The sequence below is a fragment of the Oreochromis aureus genome, linkage group 8 (assembly GCF_013358895.1).
Source record: "Oreochromis aureus strain Israel breed Guangdong linkage group 8, ZZ_aureus, whole genome shotgun sequence".
Lineage (NCBI taxonomy): Eukaryota > Metazoa > Chordata > Actinopteri > Cichliformes > Cichlidae > Oreochromis > Oreochromis aureus.
In genome coordinates, this window is record NC_052949.1 from 3,865,772 (window position 1) to 3,886,084 (window position 20,313).

General features: G+C 42.1%; 1 protein-coding gene across 2 annotated transcripts in view; it reads left to right on the forward strand.

Moving 5' to 3' along the window:
- The window catches only part of map2k6 (mitogen-activated protein kinase kinase 6), a 43,274-nt gene extending 35,648 nt beyond the window's left edge, over positions 1-7,626 (forward strand). For both annotated transcript variants that reach the window (XM_031750438.2, XM_031750439.2), the window contains one exon: positions 314-7,626. In XM_031750438.2, the coding sequence (XP_031606298.1) occupies positions 314-391 (78 nt within the window). In that variant the 3' untranslated portion in view covers positions 392-7,626. The remainder of the gene's footprint in view (positions 1-313) is intronic.
- Positions 7,627-20,313: the final 12,687 nt, after the last annotated feature.

Here is a 20,313-nt window from a genome sequence, read left to right on the forward strand (position 1 = left end):
TGAACTGACTAAAAACAAATACAAAATGTCCACATAAAGATGCAAAAAGTGCCGTTACAATTATGGCAACCAGCTACAAATTGACCAGAAAAGGTAACAAAGGTGTCACTGCAAGAGATGACAACAAATATATTTAAAACCAAGTGTCAAAAACTAAAATTAGATTCAAAACAGGTAAAAAAAAAAAGAGCTCTAATTATCATAATTACAATGCAAACTGCAACACAGCAGCCTCAAAGCTCAAGGAATTGATGCTTTAATTGCTTTTTTCTGATTTCGCTCCCGACTAACTCGGTGTCCGTTTCCTCCTCAGCAACATCTCTTCTTCACCTCCCACGAGGCCAAAGAAACCGACGTGGCTAGCTTTGTGAAAGTCATCTTGGGAGACTGAGTGCACTGGAGGGAGGGGGGGGATCTGTTAAAAAAGAGGAAAAAAAAAAAAATCCAAGAAAAAGCACCAATCGCAGCCCCCCCCCCCATCCCATTTACCCGCAGGACTCCCTCTCACCCCTCCCTCCAGTGGCAGACAAACGGAGCCCAGAGGAGCCGCTGACGAAGCAGAACGAGGAGTCTGTCCCCGCCCCCCACCTGGCCTCAGCCCCCCCTCTGTGCATCACCTGGCACGTTGGGAGGAATTTGGGAGACGGGAGCCTCACACAAAATCTGGAGTAATTTATGATGTGTGTATGCAAAGCCTCCCTCTTTGATTCGATTTGCCCCGCCGCCGTGCTCCTCCTCGAGCGCTGTTGTTAGCGCGCTGACTCTGTGGCCTCCACAAGGGTCGAGTCATAGTTTCTTTTTGCTGAAAAGCAGAAGCGAGAAGATGTGCAGATTATATAAAAAAGAAGAATGATATAATCTATCTGTGTATAATCTAAATGTTTGCATACTCGAAGCAAGTGTTGCATCAGATTATTAATTGACTGCATGTACAGAATATCTCTCTGGGTAAAAACGGGCTCATGTGGCCAGTGAGGAACGGAGAGTCCGATTGTTGACTTCAGGGGCTCCCCCCAGTGGTCACAAAGAGGTACTGCACTTACACTGCTTTCCCCCCTGATTACAGTGGAGGTCAACTACACGTTTTGGGCTCTTGGCTGCCTGTGAGCGTGAATGTGTGTGAGCTCGTGCATGACGTGTGTGTGGGGGGGGCATGTTCACAGAGCTGCACGGCTCCAGATGCAAGTAAAAATGCAGTTTTCGTGCTCCGCAAATTTTTTTTATGGATTTTCTGCAGCCTCGCTGTGCCTGTAAGAGCTCAACAGGCAGGCTACACTCTTAGGTTGCTTTAACAGTACAGGCGGCTGTGCATCTGCACGTCATGTTCAAATGTGAAGCACGTAATAAAGAGCTTTATTTTAAAACTAGTTAGTACGGTAGTCGGGTACAAGTATAGACTGTATATTAAAGATGGAAATGGCCACCATGACGCCACCGTGTCAGCAACCTTCTGTAATTTGAAAGGTGTCTAAATAAATTGTGAAGTTGTGCTTTTTGGTGTGACTGTGCCCATGTGGTCGGGGTGTCAGCAAACTCAACGATGACTGCTGGTTTCAAACACGCCCATTTATTTTTAATGTATTTTTAATTTGACCCCCCCCCCCAAAAAAAAACCAAACAAAAGATGTGAGAATAATGAAAGTTCAGAATAGGGATCAAATTTTTACACTTTACTGTAATATTGTAAAGTAATGTAGCCAAACACACCAAATTCCAATAGATTCCAAAAGGTATGAGATTCTGAGGTCCAGCAGCTTTGGCTGGTTTGAAGCCACTGACTGCTCCATCCCTGATCGGCCCTGCGTGAAGCTGAATCGCAGATCTTTGAGACAAAGCCGGAGCCGAGTCGCAGCCGTGCAGCTTCGTGTCGCTCACACACACTGGGGTGTGTGTTTGTGTGTGCGTGTGGACTGTGTGGGGGAAGATTTTCTCCTTGTTGTCTGTACTGAGCCAATCACAACCCTCTCCACTCACCATGAAAAGAACTGGATACTATTGCTATTATTATTATTATTAATATTAATTATTGTTATTATTTAGATCCAGGTTTTTTCTCCCCCCTTCGACATACTTACTGCAGTTTCTCTTATTTATTATAACTGCTGTTTTCCCTTTGGAAACTTGACCGAACCATTCGAGACTCTTCTCATGTGTTTGTGTGAGCTGTGTATGGTTTTTGTTTTTCTTTGTTTTTTTGGTCGTGTTCTTCTTGGCTCAAACACGTGAAATGCTTTTAATCTGTAACTTGCAAGCCTTCTGTGTGCCTCTATATAGAAACCGTCTAAGGAAAATGACATGTTAAGAATGATGCAGGGATCCGCTCCCTCCCTCCTCACACGCTGCATGGCATCATAATCCCACGTTGTGTTCCTTGTTGTACTGTAGTTCATGCTCGATTGTCTGTGTTTTATGTTTTTATGCTTGTGTTCATCTCTCTCGTTGCCTTTGTTCTTGGCTTCTTTCTCGCAGTGATTTCTGTGGAGGCCGAGCTGATGCCTTCTAGATTTCATGTAAGAATTACTCTGATGTCAAAACGGGAAACTTGAAGTGTTTTAAGTGGCAGAGCGGCAAGGCTTTGTCCTGGTTTGAGGATTTACATCATCTTCACGCCTTTTAAACATTATATTGTTGAATTATCACGTAGTTTCTTCTAATTTTGACTTTTGGGGCCTTAAACTGTGGCAAAAACTGAACCAAAAACACTTCTAATCTGTTCTGACAACCAAATGAACTGACAGGACTTTTAGCCCCGACTCTGCTCGACGTTACAGCATCGATAAATCGTCACTATACAACCACAAACCCTAAAACTCGGTGGTCCACCTTCAGTCAATTTAGCTGTTAGGGTTGCTGTTAAACTCTGGACATCAGCACCATTTAAAGCTGTATCTATTCCTGTTTTAGGCAATCACAACAAAAGGCTTTCCCCCAGACACTCATGTCTGCCAACACTCCCTCAGGCGTGGTCTGATTTTGCTGCTAATATCGGAACAGATCCGGTATACACACCTGCAAACACAAACAATCTCAGCCGTAACCAGAGCTAACTGAGAGAAAACACAAACTCCAGTTAACAAACTGGAAGGAGATGACAATGCTCCTAATTCTTCGTTACCACGTCCATAAAGAAGACTTCAGTTTTCCATTCCAGCGTTCCTGTCTCCAGGATCATACTGTGCACGCATCCGTCCGGGTCTCAGATATTGAAACACAGAAGTGAGACGTGCAGCAGCAAAACAGACACACACCCCTCCCTGAACCCGATTAAAGCTGACTTAGGACCCAGTTGGACTTGATGCCTCATTGTGTAGAGGCTTCAAACACACAGGAAATGTAGTCGGAATAAACAAACCTGTGTGGCACTGGGCCTTTACCCGACTAGCTGTCCTCCCTGAAGTTCAAGAACATGTTAAACTCATAGAAGACGTCTGAATAATGATGAGCTTTGATTAAGAAGTCAGAGGACACGTTTCCTCCTCAACACTTCAGCTTACTCGGATCTTCTTCCTGGGAGGCAGCGCTGCTCCAACATGCTACCTCAGCGTGCGGGTACAACACCTTTGATTGTCCGGAAATTAGTCACCACGGACTCCAACACAGTGATCCGGAACGCTGTGAGACCCATGTGGGTGTCTGATCGAACCGTCTCGTAACCAAGTGAACAGCAGAAACGTTGGCGCCCATCAACCTTTCGCTATTGAACTAAACTGAAGTCGATGCAGAGCTTAGACATGTTTGAGATTTCTAACGGACTTTAAACTCATGGATTCATGGTTGGAAAAAATGTGTTTTTAGCTTTTATTTTTTGTCAACCAGGACATTTTTACGACTGAGCAACCACATTTACCCCGAAAACATCATCTGTGGACATCTGGGGCTCTATTTAAAAGAAATAATGTTCTCTCTGCTGTTTTGCCAGCCTCCAAAACAAAGTCTCCTGCCCTCAGTCGAGTACAGTCCGCTCTGTCATGTTATCAGGGAAGTTTCCTGTTTTGATGCAGAGTAAAAACCTTCCTTTCACCCTATAACCTGTTCCCCGTTGGGCTCCAGTCCCACAACCTTTGGCTTAGATAATTCCTTGAAGTACTGCGAACACGCCCATGCCCGCCTTGCAAAGCTTCCTTATTTTTCTTTATAAAGCTCTCACCGTCCTCTATTTTTCGTCTATAGTTCTCATTTTCTGACTTCACCAACTGTTTCTCTGTGGTGAAGTTGAATGTGAGGACTGGTGGCAGACAGAAGTCACCGCGGCGAGGACATTTAAGGGCTTCCTCATTAGTGCATTTCTGTACCGAAGATGGAAATATACTGGAGAGACTTTTAATTGCCCCTAGTGTTTTTAGTCCATGATGAAATTAACAAAATTCAAGTCACACTTTTTGGAAGCAGAGCGAAATTATCTGTCACAGGTCGAGCCTCGAGAATCTTTTTTTTCCATTAGGTTAATCACCATTTTTCACTAACTTAGCAAATGTGACCAAAGAGCTGGAGCCAGGCTTAGGGGGCCGGGAAAGGTAGTCGGACTCGTCATGGCACGCGTGGACTCGGAGCAGTGGATTTAGGTTTATGTGGTGTTTGTAGGTGTTTTAAGTGCCTAACAGTACATTTCTGTGGTGTACATTTACATTGAAACACTTGTCTGTCTTCGTGATTGATGCTTAAACACTGTTTTGGTCCTTCAGTTCCTGTCCTGGACCCACTGACACTGCAATTTGCTGTGATGTTTTGCACTGTACCGAGGAGTCATATCACATTGTCACATTTACGAGTGTGTTACTGTAAGGAAGCAGTCATTCAGTCGATGAAGGGTTGCCCTCTGTGTGGTCATTTTCCATCTTTTTTTTTTTTTTTTGAGAGAGAGAGAGAGAGTTTGGAGTTAGAGGCTCTGACTTTTATTTAACTGAAATTGTGATACTGTAAAAATTCTCAAATAATACCAAGATTTTCTTCAACTGCTCAGTTTGTTTTTGCTGCTGTTTGCACTGGTCAGCCATGCTTAGTCTGTACAGCTGTCAACATCAACGATGAAGGGTGACACTGACCCGACGAAAACCTGTTACAGAGCAAAGGCTTTTATTGTGAAAAACCTTTTTGCAAAAGCCGATCACGTTTGGTTATCATGTTACAGGTTCGCAGCCTTCTAGTGATTCTTGCCCACAAATATAAATCAGTGGAAACATTTGGTGCCACCGTGGAAACGAAACCAAAACCCTTTAGTGTAAATTTAGTGTAAACCCTTTAGTCTAAATAAAAATGAGCCATTTTCACACAAGCTCTGCAGGCTGCAAGGATGCAAACGTAAACCTGAAGCCTCAGTCTCATTTATGACCCTGTTTTTACACAGGACTGATTTTGTATTGCACTAATTTTGTTTATCATACCTGACCTGTTTCATTTATCTATGAAAGGTTTTTAAATGATTCTGATGTCTTTTTGTCTTTGATGCAGACAAAGGCCACACAGCTATTTCACTCTGACTTTTGGCCTCAAGTATTTGCTTCAAGCCTTACGCAGCAGTAAATCACAGCGCTCGTTCTGTTAGCGCTGATTCACCACAAACATCACAATGTAGTCGTTAAACTCATTGCTCCACCACGAGGCCAATTCCTCTAAACGACACTCTGTAGGAGAAGCGGTTTAAAAAGATGTGGCAGCATCTTTTTAAACCGGCCGGGGTTATTAATGAGGTCACTCAGTCACCTGAAGGTTAAACAGAGTTTACTGTGAGTGTAGAGCTGACTAACTGCTGATTGGGTGTCAGAAGACAGGCAGCTTCCTGTTGTCTGCTCGGTGCGAGGGCAGCCTCGGCCAGCGTCCTGACCTGCGTTCACGTGTGAAAATGGCTTCACTCGGCGTGACCGAACGTCTGCCGAGAGCTTGTACAACTTTAAGTGGGTTTAGTGTGGGGAAAATTTAAGTTTATGGTTTCAGTTCAGAGGAGATTAAATTAAATATTTTATAGTTGCCACTGTTTGTACAATATGAAGCCATAAAAGTCAGAATTATGACATTCCTGGAAAATCTTTTTGGATCGCACGCCGCTTCCCAAACATGTCCACACAATGTGCACATGCTAAATTGCATTTTTTTTGTAGTTTCACAAATTTTTTCCACAAAATAATTCCGAAAAAAATCTTAAGATTTGTGTTGAAGAAATCATTTGAATTGTGTAATTTTGCTTGTTCTGCCAAAACACAAGAATATATAATGTATGCAGCTCACTAATGGGACACGTGCTACTGAAATACAGACAGAAGCACGAGACTGACTTTACGTGGTTGCTGTTCAGTTTGTGCATCAAGTTCTTCATAACTTAAAGCTACTTTAGTTTCTCTTACACTGAAAAGAAGCATTTTATTAAATTATATATTTGGGTTTCCACGAAGGACAGTTGTACAGACGACACACACACACACACACTAATGAGAAACACAGCAGGTTTTGTCTGAGACCCTTCTAACTCCACGCAACTCTTTGTTTCCTCTGCTCAGCGCTGACATTTCTGGTCCACAGTTGATTCATGTTCACTTCTCAATAGGCTGTAATGAGAAAAGAGTCGAGTCTAATCACACGTCACATGGGATTTTCCTCTGTGTGTGTGTGTGCACATTTGTCTATCCATCGGTGTGCTGGCCAGAGAACTCTGCTATCTTTACTTTGCTCTTCCTCTTTGGGAAGATGCTGCCAAATAAAACAGTCATCATGCTTCTCCTCCTTCGTCAGAGCTGCACCCAGAGAACGGTTTTCCTTTTTGTTTCAGTGCTGCCTGCCTGCACGTGGGAATTCCCATCCATGAGTCTATTTGTGACCCGCTCTCACCTGCTGAGTAAACCTCGGTCGCTGTGGGTCAGCAAGGGTAGGATGTCCGAGTGGAAACTGTCCTTAGTGAGCAATCTGTTTTCACATCCCACCACAATTCACCCTCTTAACCTCCAAGTTCATCTGTGCAGCATCCAACAGCAGGCATCCGTTAAATCCAGTAGACGATTGTTCTTTACTGGAACGTCACGCATTTATTTATTTCTTCTTTTTTTGATTTTGAATGTCAGACAGAGAATCAGGAAATTTTGCTCACCTTCTTCCTCGTCCTCCAAATGCGTCAGCAGATGAATGAAATACATCAAAAAGCCTGCTTTGTGTGGGAGGCTCCTCCAGGCCTTTGGACGTGCGTTTGGCCGGATTATATCGAGTGTAAATCTGTCGTCTGTGAACCGTGCTGAGCCGTCTGTCGAAAACTACAACGAGACTTGTGAACCGTGGCGCTTTCTGTTTCTCAGTCGCAGGTGGTAAACTGCTGGTACACACAGCTGTATGTGATGTTTGCGGTGTCGTGTTCCTTTATTCGGGGAGGGGGGGTGGGAGGTTGCAAAATGATCCAGAGATGCTACTGTACGTGGAAGAGGGCCTTTTTTTGTTGCTGTCGGGTGGGTTCGGGGGGTCGGGATGCTGTGCCCCACGGGAAGTGAAGTTCTCAGTATATTTACACGTCTTTTAAGCCTCTGCTAAAGACTGATGACTGTTCATTTAGAGCTCAATGAATTTCTATAAATATTTTAAATTGCTCAAACTGATTGTGTGCAATTGTAATGATGGAAATTCAATAAAAAAGGTATTTTTACACAATAAGCTCTGTTTGCTCTGTTGTTACAATCTGTTCTATAAGGTCAAAGGTCATGGAGGCAGAGACGGCAGACAGTTTTCAATGGGACCGTTTGGTTTAATACAAATGCTACAACTGCATTTATTATACAGAACACTTGGTTACCTTTAAAATTAGGCTAAAATGTTCGTATTGATTTTGCATGGCTTTGCAGACAACAGGGCATCTTTCATTTAAATTACAGTTGACTGGAGCAACCTGCTAGCAGGTAAGGAAACTGCAAGGAGGAGGTTTTCGGAGCTGCACCTCTTTGCAACCAGTTTCACCTACAGTAGCTGACAGCAACCAGTCACCAACCGGGCGTGACACACTTTTCCCAGGTAACTGCCCGCCACGTGGTCAGTGACCTGTTTCTCTATAACGCTGTGTGCAGTGATTGCCTTGGAACTTTCTTGCATGTGTGCAGCAATTGCACCAGTATGATTAATGCATGCAGCTTGATAACCAAGCTTGCTAATATTAGCTGCTAACTTTAGCCCTTCCGAGAACGCCCAAGAAAGAGGAAACTCCTCAAAGCAGACGCAAAAGTTACTGGAAAGATTTTACATCTTGTCTGGAGGAAAACCACTGAGGCAAAGGATGTCTGCTGCCACCACGACTCAACTTCACATAAATTGAAGACAATGGATAGATTGGGACAGAAAGCCACTTAGTAATAACTCTGTTTAAAAGAAGTACTTATTGCTACATGAAAAAAAGATATTTTCCTGGAATCCATGTTGGTTACATCTTTCTTTAGGACATCAAGAAGCAGGACAAAAGTCTGACATCTCATAAAGAAATGGATCTGAGCTCAGAACCCCCTGAGTAAGTTCTCTCAGGTTCAGGTGTAGCATCTATACTCAAAAAAATGAAAGCAAGACTTTAATCAGAGTGAGGCATCAAGCTGGATATTGAGCTGGTCAGTTAAGTAGCAGAGGGAGTTGTTTACCAGTTTCAGATGCTTTGGTGTCAATGAAATTAACAGGTGCACCTAGAGGGGCAACGATGAGACAACCACCAAAATAGGAATGGTTTTCCAGGCGGAGCCCACTGACATTTTTTCCTGTCTTGTCGTTTCTGACTTTTTTTTTTTTAACTCGTTTTGCATTTGGTTAGGATCAATGTCACTACTGGTAGCATGAGGCAATACCTAGACCCTTCAGAGGTTGCACAGATAGTCCAACTCCTCCAGGATGGCACATCAGTACTTGCCATTGCCAGAAGGTTTGCTGTGTCTTTTAGCACAGTCTCAAGGAGGAACAGGATGAGCAGTGCCAGAGCTACAAAATGACCTCCAGCTGAACACCAGTATGAATGTGTCTGACCAAATGATCAGAAACAGACTTCATGAGGGTGACCTGAGGTCCCAGCATGCTCCTCAGGGCTCTGTGCTCCCTGACCAGCACCATGAAGCCAATATAATTGTTGGTTTGTGTAGGTGTGTACATTTAAAGCTCTGCTCAAGAGCACCTTAGCATTTTTTGTCTTAGAAAGTGGGTATGCGACGACTCTGAAAGCAAGCCCAAACCCTTGATACTAATTCATCCTTTGTTGTGGTTTTGTCTTCCCTGTTTTGTGATACATCTCATTAGTAGAAGAGCGATGAGGAGCTGATGTAAATGCGCAGCGTGTCAGTGCATCAGTGTAAACCAGGGGTCTTAAATAAGCTGTGGGCCACCGCTGGCACTGTTATCTCATTGGAGGGCCACTTTAGTGTTCAAGCAGTACACAACAAACAAACAAGAAAACACCCACAAATATTTCAGAAAATGTAGCTTTTTGTAACAAGACAAAGCTGCAAACATGAACGCAAATGTTTCTTTTCTCACTCTTAACTAACTGAAGCCTTTCATTGAACTACCAGATAAATAACTTGGTGCTCTCTTTGTGGCCAGACACGAGTCAACACTTCTGTCACCATTTTGTTCGTACTTAACAAAATAATGCAGACATGAGTGTAGACATTAGTTTTGACCCTTTAACACAGCCAATCCCTCAGCATGTTTGTGCTCTCTGCTCATATCGCCTTCATGTTAAATCATGTTTTGCTTTTTAAAGAACTTTTAACTCAACAACAAGGGCAAAATTGCTTTATACTTCTTCACTTCAATATGCAGTCTGCAAGTAGGGGTGACGTGTGCCGTAAGTTTGAGACCCCTGGGGTAAACAGAGCAGGAGCAGAGTGGAGAGAGACAGCCAGAGAACGCTTTTTGTCCTGCCTCTGGCCACGCTTCTGCTAAATGGAGTTTAGTATTTAGTTTGATTAGTTTAGTGATCAAGTGATCACTCCTCTTAGATTAAACCAAATTGTGAAGTTGGAGAGTTGTCGTTATACTTATTTGTGAAACCCATTTGTTAGACTGTTTTCAAAAGGGTGAAAGAAAAGTTGTTTTTTTTTTCATGTGTACTGTTTGAAGCTCGTCAGCGACGGCAGGAATTCTGAGAATAGTGAAGTATCTGATTTTAAGGGGGCTTCTGCAATAAAAGTGTACTTTGATTTTCTAATCTACTGTAGGTCTGTAAACTGATTTAAATTTGGCTGTGGATGTCTTCAGGATTGTCTTCTTGTTCAGCTTTACAACACTTTCAGTTACACATGGGGCTCCTCTAGTATATCAAAGCAATGACCCTTCGACGGGAATTTAATTTTGAAGAAGATGACAAAGTCGTAGCGAGCCAAATCTGCTGAGTAGCGTGGCTGATGAGAGATATTTAAAACCACAAGATGCTCTGACATGTAAAATCAAGAAAAATTTCCTATTCTGCTCTATTTCTAGATCACAAATTAAATTGAAGCGCATTAGTGGCACTGACCGCGTTAACTCCACTGGACAAAAGGTCATATTCGCTTGAGTTGTATCCTTCTATTGATGCAGCGTTCAGATGATGCTCAGGCGGATTTGATCTACTCATCAGCGGCGTATTAGTAGCATTGTGATATAGTTGAAAACATGGCAACTAAGTTTAAGTGTTGGTTTGTTATTTGGAGCAAACAGGGGGTTTCTGAGCATCTGATCATGGCTAAGCTGAAGGTTTCTATAGGGACAATCTTGGACTGCTAAAGGCTTTATTGTATCAGCTAAATCAAACGTGTGACCAGAGTGTCAATACGTCAAGCTTTATTCACTGAGAAATAGAAAAAAGAACTTCATCAGGGATTACGGAAGAAAAGTGCCGCCAAAAGAAGGCAGGAATCGAGGGCAAAGGCTTGAGGTTCTCATACATATGGAAAAAATGTCAAATTTACTCATAAATTCCAGTTTTGAGTTCAGTGACCACAATAAAAATGGAGATGCAACAGTGGAACAAGCCCACACTGAAACGGTAGCTTCTATCGCGATTTGGACATCTGGACTGGAATTACGGACATTTCCTTTTTACGATTCCTCATAAATGTGATCTGATCTTTGTCTAACCCTGAATTACAGACAGACACTCTCTCAATAAATTACATACAAACAGTTGAACTTTGCGTATGTTCACTGAACACAGTGAGAAATGATTCACTGTCCAGCCTGAGCTAACTATGTCAGTCCCTGGTTTTACTAATTCTTCAAAAGCGTCTTAGAGTCAGACGTTACAAATGAGACTCAAATTAATTCACCAGTTCAAAACAACAGTCACCTCTAGTATATTTTGTAAAGACCCTACAATAAGGGAGAGGAAATCCCAATATCAGATAACGGCCTATGAGCAAACATTTGGTGACACCAGGAAGGAAAAACTCTCAAAATGATGTCAAAATGATTTTTAAGCCTAATCTTCAAAGCAGAGAAGATTTAGAATAATCCTTTAATTGTCCCACAGGGGGAAATTTGGTTGTAACAGCAGCCAGAAAGACAAATATACAAACAAACAGTACACAGGACACAGAACAGAAACATACACAATTTTTCTTACATATTTACATCAAGGACAATGGTTACTATAAACAGAGTACTGTACAGTTATTAAATTAAATAAAATTAACTACAGATAAGAGGCAAACCCAGGTTGTAGTGCAAATCGGTTGATTAAATTATTGCAGTTTCAGCGCAGATGTAACATCTATGATTGTTGGGAGCAGTTCTGATTGTACAGTCTGACAGCTGAAGGGAGGAAGGACCTGCGGAAACGCTCCTTCATGCATCGAGGATGCAGCAGTCTGTCACTGAAGGAGCTCTGCAGAATCCAAACTGGAAGCTGGTTCCACAGAATAGGGGCCTGAAAGCTGAAGGCTCTGCCTCCCATTCTACTTTTAAATACTCTACAAGTAAGCCTGCAGTCTGAGAGCAAGGTACTCTAATGGAGTGATACGGCACTATGAGGTGATGGATGAGATATGTGACTTGCTGAAGTGTCCCTCCCATAACTAAAGTCATACAAAGTGCTAACAAACAGCCAAACAGGCTAGGACCGCCACTGGGAGGAACATTCAGATCCGTAGCACTGGGTAACACCGCATAACCAGCAATCTGTGCAGGGTTAATGTTTTGCTTTAGCCACATGTTGAGGCACAATTTAAGAAACAAGATGTTCGGGAGGCAATCCATCCACAGGAGACCTTCCTTTGTTTATTGATTTAATAGCGCACCAGACCTCTTCTAAAGTACTAGAAACATAACTGAGAATCAGTCTCAGAGGTAAAATGAAAAACACAGAGTTATTGCTGCTAAACAGTTTCAAATTTTAATTCCTTTTTTCAGTCTTGATTAGAGAGGTTTACCTGATGATGTTCATCCTTTGCACAGAACTGAACATCTATCATAAAACATGTTGGGGTAGGGGTGTGTTCAGGTTTGTTATAGCCAAAAGCTCAGCAGGCAGATTTTCAAAAACCGAGAAGATGCTACAATTTAAGTTTCAATCATTTTGTCAAACATAAGGCCAGAATGGGCCTGACGCAAACTCTAATCCAGCCCCTGGACAGCTTTTTCATACTGATACAGATCTCTCCCACAGCCACTCATACTACAGCAACATGATAAAATAATACATTTGATGAAAAATAGAATAACAGAAAAATTACTGTATGTGGAAATGCATGTCATTTCTGTAGAAACTCCTATTTTTACATTACACAGGAAATTAAAAAGATTAAATTAAACATCTGTGTGAATTTTTTAAAAAAAAACTTTTTACAGCACAGTCTGGGCAATGGAAGAATTTTTTTCTGCAATTTTTATACGTTTATTTCTGACAATTTAAGCCCAAAGACTCATACTGACAGATTGCTTTCTGCATTACATACATGTAGAAAAATTACGACATACTGTTTAAATTTTTACACTTTCATCAATGTGCAGCTAAATTACTTTATATTAATAAAATGGGTAAATGGGATTTTGAGGTTTCCAGCTTCCATCAAAGATCATGTTTGTCTGTAAATGCGATTTAAGTAAAAAAAACAAAACATATTTTCTAAAGTATAAATGAAGACGTCCTGGTAATTCGTGGTACTTCTCAAATCTATTTTTAAAAGACTAAACATCACAGCAGACTTGCTTTCTTATCTTTCTTTCCTTTGATTGGCCTCCTGGCCTGCGACCGATGTGTTTGTATAGTAAAAAGTCACGTAGTGCAGCAGCTCCAAAGCGCTGCGCTTCAGTCAAGGCTGGGAACTGGACCCGTTGAACTTCCCCGCGTGTACAGTGTGAGGATATGCTGTGCAACAAAAACAATAATAATAAAAAATAAAAACACAGAATCTCCTGCATACCCTGAAAAGCTGGATGAGAGCGTGAGGGGCTACGAAAGCAAAACAAAGACGCTAAACAGAGTGCTGAGAGATGGCTGAGAGAGCGAGGAGGCCCACGACAATGTCAACCACCTGCTCCTGCTTAGTGCCTGTTTTGACGCACATCCCCCCCACGCCCACTCATCGACTTTAATGTTGGGAAGACGAGTGTATTTTAAGCTTCATTCTGCACCACACAACATCTTCCTTCCTGCCGCGACCATCTCTTTGCCCCTGGGGACCAAAGTTCAGCCTACAGTTTGGAAACCCCCCTATCCTGCATTCGTAGAAACTAAAATAAAGCCTCAAACATGCGCCAATGTTATGTTTATTGTTCAGTAAACTTCACCACATTGTTTTTTTATTTTCAACAACATTTTTTTTCTTTGTTTAGTTTTTAATGCCCCATTAATGCGTTTTATCCTTGAATCACTCACGTCATCTGAGCTTCCTCTTTACCTCAGAGTGTATTTACTGTCACTGTTACACAACACTTGGATTTATGTATTACAGAAGCATTCAGATTTATTGTTCATTCACACATGGAAGGTTTCGTGTTTGCAACCACAAAACGTCCGCTGATCGAACTGATCTTTGGATGGATGTGCAGGCGCTTAAATAAGAATTTGCATGCGGTGTGTTACTGAGTTACGTCCATATGGTGGATTAAAGGTTTTCTGTTTGGCAGCTGACTCACACATGCTTTTAACATGGGTGGAAATATTTTGGATGAAAACAAAACTGAAATCCCAACATAAGAAAATATTTCCTGAAGCCTCCCGGATGACTTACAATCTCATCATCGCTAACTTAAAACATAAAAAACATAAAACCTCAAAAAGTCAAAACATTCATTAGAAATATGGCAGCAGTGGTCTATAAATAATTACAAATTACAAATAATTAAATTTATATTAAATGAATTTTAATGTGTTACTGAACAGTTCCTGCTTTGTTTAATAGCAAATTAATGCACCTGATTTAGGCACATAACTTACAGACATTAGTTTGGTACTCTTAAAATTTTTTAAATTATATTTAATGTCAACCATGTAAATGTAAAGATCTAAAGTATCTGCATAACAGCAAAACTTTGGCACAACTGGGTCATCCAGTAGGACACTGATCCCAAACACTGCAGCAAATCTGCGACAGAAAGCCTGAAAAAGAAAACCTCAATGTGACGCAGTCAAAGCGCAGACCTCAACCCAGCAGAAATGCTTTGACGGGACCTTAAGAGATGCTGTGCATGAAAGCAGGACCACGAAATTCATTGAACGGAATCATGAAAATCATGCTTATGCTCACCAAAGGGAACCCAACATGTTCATAACTGGCTCAAAGGGAAGCTTCAGCCTTCAAAATAAATAATAAAATAAAAAATAATCTTTAGTCTCGTCTGTGAAGGTTCTCAGTCATCCAGGTCATCGTAGTCAAAGGAGTTTGCAAAGAAAAGCGTCTGGACTTCTTTAAGTTGCTTGAAGACGTTTCACCTCTCATCCAAGAAGCTTCTTCAGTTCTAAGGTCAAATGGCCGAGAGTCCCAGATTTAAACCCAGTGGGAGTATCCCCCCAAGGAGGGAGAGAGGACCCCCTGGTGATGCTCTAATCACATGAGCCAAGGTGTGAAAACGGGTGTGGGACTGTTTTCACACCTTCTTACAACCTTCTTGCGTTTTCACACCTTGGCTCATGTGATTAGAGGATCACCAGGGGGGTCCTTTGTCCCTCTTTGGGGGGATACTCCCACTGGGTTTAAATCTGAGACTCATTTGACCTTAGAACTGAAGAAGCTTCTCGGATGAGAGGTGAAACGTCTTCAAGCAACTTAAAGAAGCCCAGACGCTTTTCTTTGCAAACTCCTTTGACAATCTTTAGTCTCATATGAGGAACAACAACTAACGAATTCGGAGCCTGTAAGTAAAGACAGCTCCACCTAGTGGCAGGTTTGTACGAGCAAAGAAGTCACATGTTTGACCGCAAGAAGGTTGTAAGAATCATTTACAAGGTAAAAGACAATAACAAAATATTCAGGATGTTCAGTTCCAGATGATGATTACTCATAGGTGTGACTGCAAGTGTGAGCTATTGTCTGTGAGTCAGACTGGCGACCAGTCCTGGGGTCCCCCCGCTCTATGGTAGCTAGTACAGATGGATGGATGAAGTGTGTGCACATAAACAGACTTGTTTAAAACACAGTAGCTCTGGACCAAGAATGTCGGCCCGAATGATGCAGGCTTTTTACAAGCTTTTGAAGTAACACAAATGTGTTTCTCTCCCGCCTTTCCAGGCTGATTTTAATACAGTATTTAGATGAATTAATCAAAATGTTAAACTCAGTGGAGTCGTGCAATCCATCCAACTTGATGTGGGCTATTAAGCACAAGAAATGTAAAATAGTGTTTCTATATCTGTTTATTATTTATCAAATCCGAACTCCACACCGAAACTGTAATGTTCCCAGTTTGGGGCGTTTACGAGTAAAACAGCCACCTCAGCTGTTAATTTGATTAACGATCAGTGTAGGATGTGTCACTTTCCTGCTGCAGTGACTTCCTTTTTCAATTCTTGCAATAAAGACCTCTCAGCTCTCCTCTCTTTTGTCTCTTTTCTGGCAGTTCATGGTCATATACACTAGGGATAGGCAAACAGGGGCCTTCCACTGAAATGTTTGTGTTCCAGATTTTTCCCTAATACCTCACGGTTCTGTTGTATGTTGCAGTGCAATTAAAGCTTGTCCAAAGAAATACGACCAAAATAATAATAAGTAAATGAAACATTGTTTTTGTGTGCTCGTTTTACCAAATGAGCATTAAATAAGCCCCTCTAGCTCTGTTAACCATCATATGGAATCTTGATGGAAACCTCAAATGACATGAAATACTATATGACCAAAAAATGTTCAGCGGAGATGGAAAAAACTGGCCCCTGGTTGAACCTAATTGCTGACCCCTGATGCACAGCGTTCGTGCTGCAGGATCCGAGCCACCAATTATACGTGAAGCCCAGCAGGAGATTCCTCGCCGCACGCCTGCCATCCTGCTGCTGTTGCTGCTGCGTGCCCTGGTTTGAATTTCTGAATATAAGCGACTGGCTTCTCATACCGACAGCTGATGATGTCATGGAAACTCTTCTGAGCAGCACACTTAAAAAACTGGAGAATGATTTATAATGAAATGCAGCCCCTGAGACTTTTTTTCAGGGAGGTTTGGGTTCGGTGCTGGACTCTGAAGGGGGAAAGGTTTTTAATGTTCATTAAATTTATGCTTTTAGGTAACGAAAAGCAGCTTTTACATCCTGCCATGTCCAGCCTGTAGACATGTGGGGCCTTAAAGGAGCCCCCACAGCTTCTAACTGTAGATGTAGCTCATCAAAGACTCACTCAGCTCTTTCTTTCTGCTCTGAAATGAGCTTAAATGCAGTTTGGGGAATATTTTCAGTCTTCTCAAGGTGAGAAAAGATGTTACATAAACAAAAAAGCTCTGCTAATACACCAGGCATGCCAAAAAAGTATTTGTGAGGAGAAGAGCTGACACAAAGGAGGGGAAGGGCTGGACTTATTTGAAAGGAGGATGAGGGCCGGCCCTGGAGGTGGTGGTGAAGTTGGAGGTGGTGTAGAGGGGGAGAGCGGCCCATGCACCTGCATTAGTGTAGCTTCTTGGGAAAGAAAACAGGATCTGGAAGTCAAACAACATCCTGCAACCCCCCACCTCTTCCTTTCCTTCACCTCACCTCATCCCAGAAATGTTTATGCGGGTTTTCCTGCTCCTCACTGTAGAGACAGAAAGAGATGAATCAGTCGGAGTTAGACTTGTGTAAGGATCGGATGGGTAAGGGGGAACTTCCATCTCCCGCTGACATGTTCATTCATCTTTTTTATTCAAATAGTCCCTCTGGGAAAAAGCGCCTGTATGATCCTGATGTGGAGAATGAAAACACAATAACACATCATCACTCTGCTCTAATCTTAAAATACGACTGCTGCCTGTGACGCAACTTCTTTTATAGTAAAACTGCTCCCTGCTTTGGGAAAAACAAAATTTCCAACAACCAAATACTGTAACACTTGTGAATCACATCCAGCCGTGCACACGCTTCCTGGTGCAGGTATTACTTCCTTGATGTATTTTTTTTGGAGTACAGGGACGGAGGATAAAAGAAGAGAAACAGTGACTAAGGTGATTTTGATTATGCACAAAAAAAAAAACAGAAACGAGGAAACGTACTGCAGTGATACGTGCCTAAAGTCAGTCCATGTTTTCCTCACTTAGCCCATAATTCAAGATAGCAGTCAACCAGTGAAAAACAGGAAAATGAAATTGGATGCGCTGCTACAAAAAACTACTACAAAGAAAACGACAAAATACAGTAAACATTTATTTTACGTGTCTTGTTTTACGCGTTCCATATCAATCTCCTCAATAATATTAAATCCTTGCAATTGTAGACTTAGTACACTGTAAAGATTCTCCATTATTGGAAGCTGGATTTGAAAGCTTTTAACTGTTACATCAAAAGTTTATTACTGTAAAAACAGAACAGTACTGAATACAAGCTGTTCAGTATAATACTGTCATTATACATTATACACCAAAAATATCCACTGTAACATTTTTAAATGATTAATTAGAATTAAACAGTACATATTTCAATTCAATTCAATTTTATGTATATAGTGCCAAATCACGACAACAGTGGCGTCAAGGCGCTTTGTATTGTAAGGTAGACCCTACAATATTACAAGCAAAAAAGAGAGAAACCCAACAATCATATGACCCCCTATGAGCAAGCACTTTGGCGACAGTGGGAAGGAAAAACTCCCTTTTAACAGGAAGAAACCTCCAGCAGAACCAGGCTCAGGGAGGGGCGGGGCCATCTGCCACGACCGGTTGTGTTGTGAGAGAAGGAAGACAGGATAAAGACATGCTGTGGAAGAGAGACAGAGATTAATAACAGGTATGATTCAATGCAGAGAGGTCTATAAACGCATAGTGAGAGAGAAAGGTGACTGAAGAAGAAATACTCAGTGCATCATGGGAATCCCCGGCAGCCTACGTCTATTGCAGCATAACTAAGGGAGGATTCAGGGTCACCTGGTCCAGCCCTAACTATATGCTTTAGCAAAAAGGAAAGTTTGAAGCCTAATCTTGAAAGTAGAGATAGTAGCTGTGTCCTGAATCCAAACTGGAAGCTGGTTCCACAGAAGAAGGGCCTGAAAACTGAAGGCTCTGCCTCCCATTCTACTTTTAAATACTCTAGGAACAACAAGTAGGCCTGCAGTGTGAGAGCGAAGTGCTCTAATGGGGTACTATAAGGGGGTACTATAAGGTCATTAAGATAAGATGGGGCCTGATTATTCAGTCCACAAGTCTCTCCCAGCCGGAATTTGTGTGGAACTGTCCATAGTCTGAGCCACTTTTTAATTTCCTTTAGAACGATTGAGCTGACCCAGCCACGTGGAGCCATAAACCAGGGTAAACATAGTGCCAATGCCAAGCCTGGATAAATGGGTAGGGTTGCATCAGGAAGGGCATCCGGTGTAAAATCATTGCAAAATCATTCATGGAGATGAGTTTTCCATACCAGATCAGTCAGGAACTTGGTTAACAACAACCACCTCCGGTGCTGTTGTTAACAGGGCACTGGTGGAAATGGTGCTACTGTTGGCTGGAGATAAAGGAAAAGGAAAAGGGGAAGGCATGTTAGGAGGCAGCGGGAGAGAAAGAAGAGCAGGAGTTTGGAGGTGAGAGTAGGGCCTTTAGATGTAAAGTGAGAGAGTTGGCTGATATGATCGAGGCAAAGGAAGGAATCAAGATTTAATGTCTGTGTGCTTCGATGGTGCAGCAAGGAGAGAAGAGGAATGAAAGTCAGTAGAAGCAAGAAATACATGTGTGTGAATGAGAAGGAGACAGGTGTAACAGAGGTAGAGAAGGTAGATGAGTTGAAATACCTGGGGTCAAACATCAATGCAACAAACAGGCAGGGGTGACAGAAGGACAGCAGCAAAGAAGGAAGTGAAGGTTTACAAAGAGACAGAAGAATGAGCTGAAGATGAGCACATCAGCTCAGGCTGAGTGTTTTGGAGACAAAGTTAGAGAGGCAAGGCTGAGCTGGTTTGGACGGGTGCAGAGGAGAGATAGTTGATATATTACAAAGGATGCAAAGGATGGAGTTTCCAGGCAGGAGGAAACGAGGAACACCACAGAGAAGATTTATGGATATAGTGCCGTGGTGTGGTGCTCCAACATGCTTGGAAACATCATCAAATTGCTCCTGGCTTGCACAGCTTATTGTTTTTCCTCCAAATCATCAGCATGCATAGTAAACCACAAAATGCCTTTGATGTATGTAAGTTATACCTTATACGCTGCATGGAAAAATGTAGATATCAGGGTCATGGGAATGTTGTTTAACTGTTTTTTTCATTATCAGAAAAATAAAACCTCTTTTCTTTATTGGCTTTAAATCGAATAACTTTCTCTCACTACCTTAAATGTCATTGGATTATTTAAAGTAAAAGTCTTTAATAGTGAAAAACCCTAAAAAGGCCCACAGCTTGGGCCCAGCAGCACTGTCTGCCGTGATTCATCAGCAGATTGATTCATCTGTAAAGACTGAGTCGCACAGCTGATGCAATGCATTGAAAAAAACTTGGGGAGACGCTTCTTGCATAACACAGTATTGCTATACTTTACTGAACTAACCACACATGCACAGAGTGCTCCTCATGCCTGTGGACCACAGAGGAAGCAACTGCCCAAGGAGGAAGTGAGCATGTAACTTGTATGTGGGGCCAAGGGGAAGAAGAAGTGTTAAAGTTATTAGCCGAGTGGGAACGGTGCATTTAGGGGGCATCCTGTGCACAACAAATGCTTCCTGATCCTGCCCACAACGTCTCAAAACAAGCAGAGAAGGACGGGCAGCGGAGAGCGGAGGAAAACGGAGAACTCGAACCT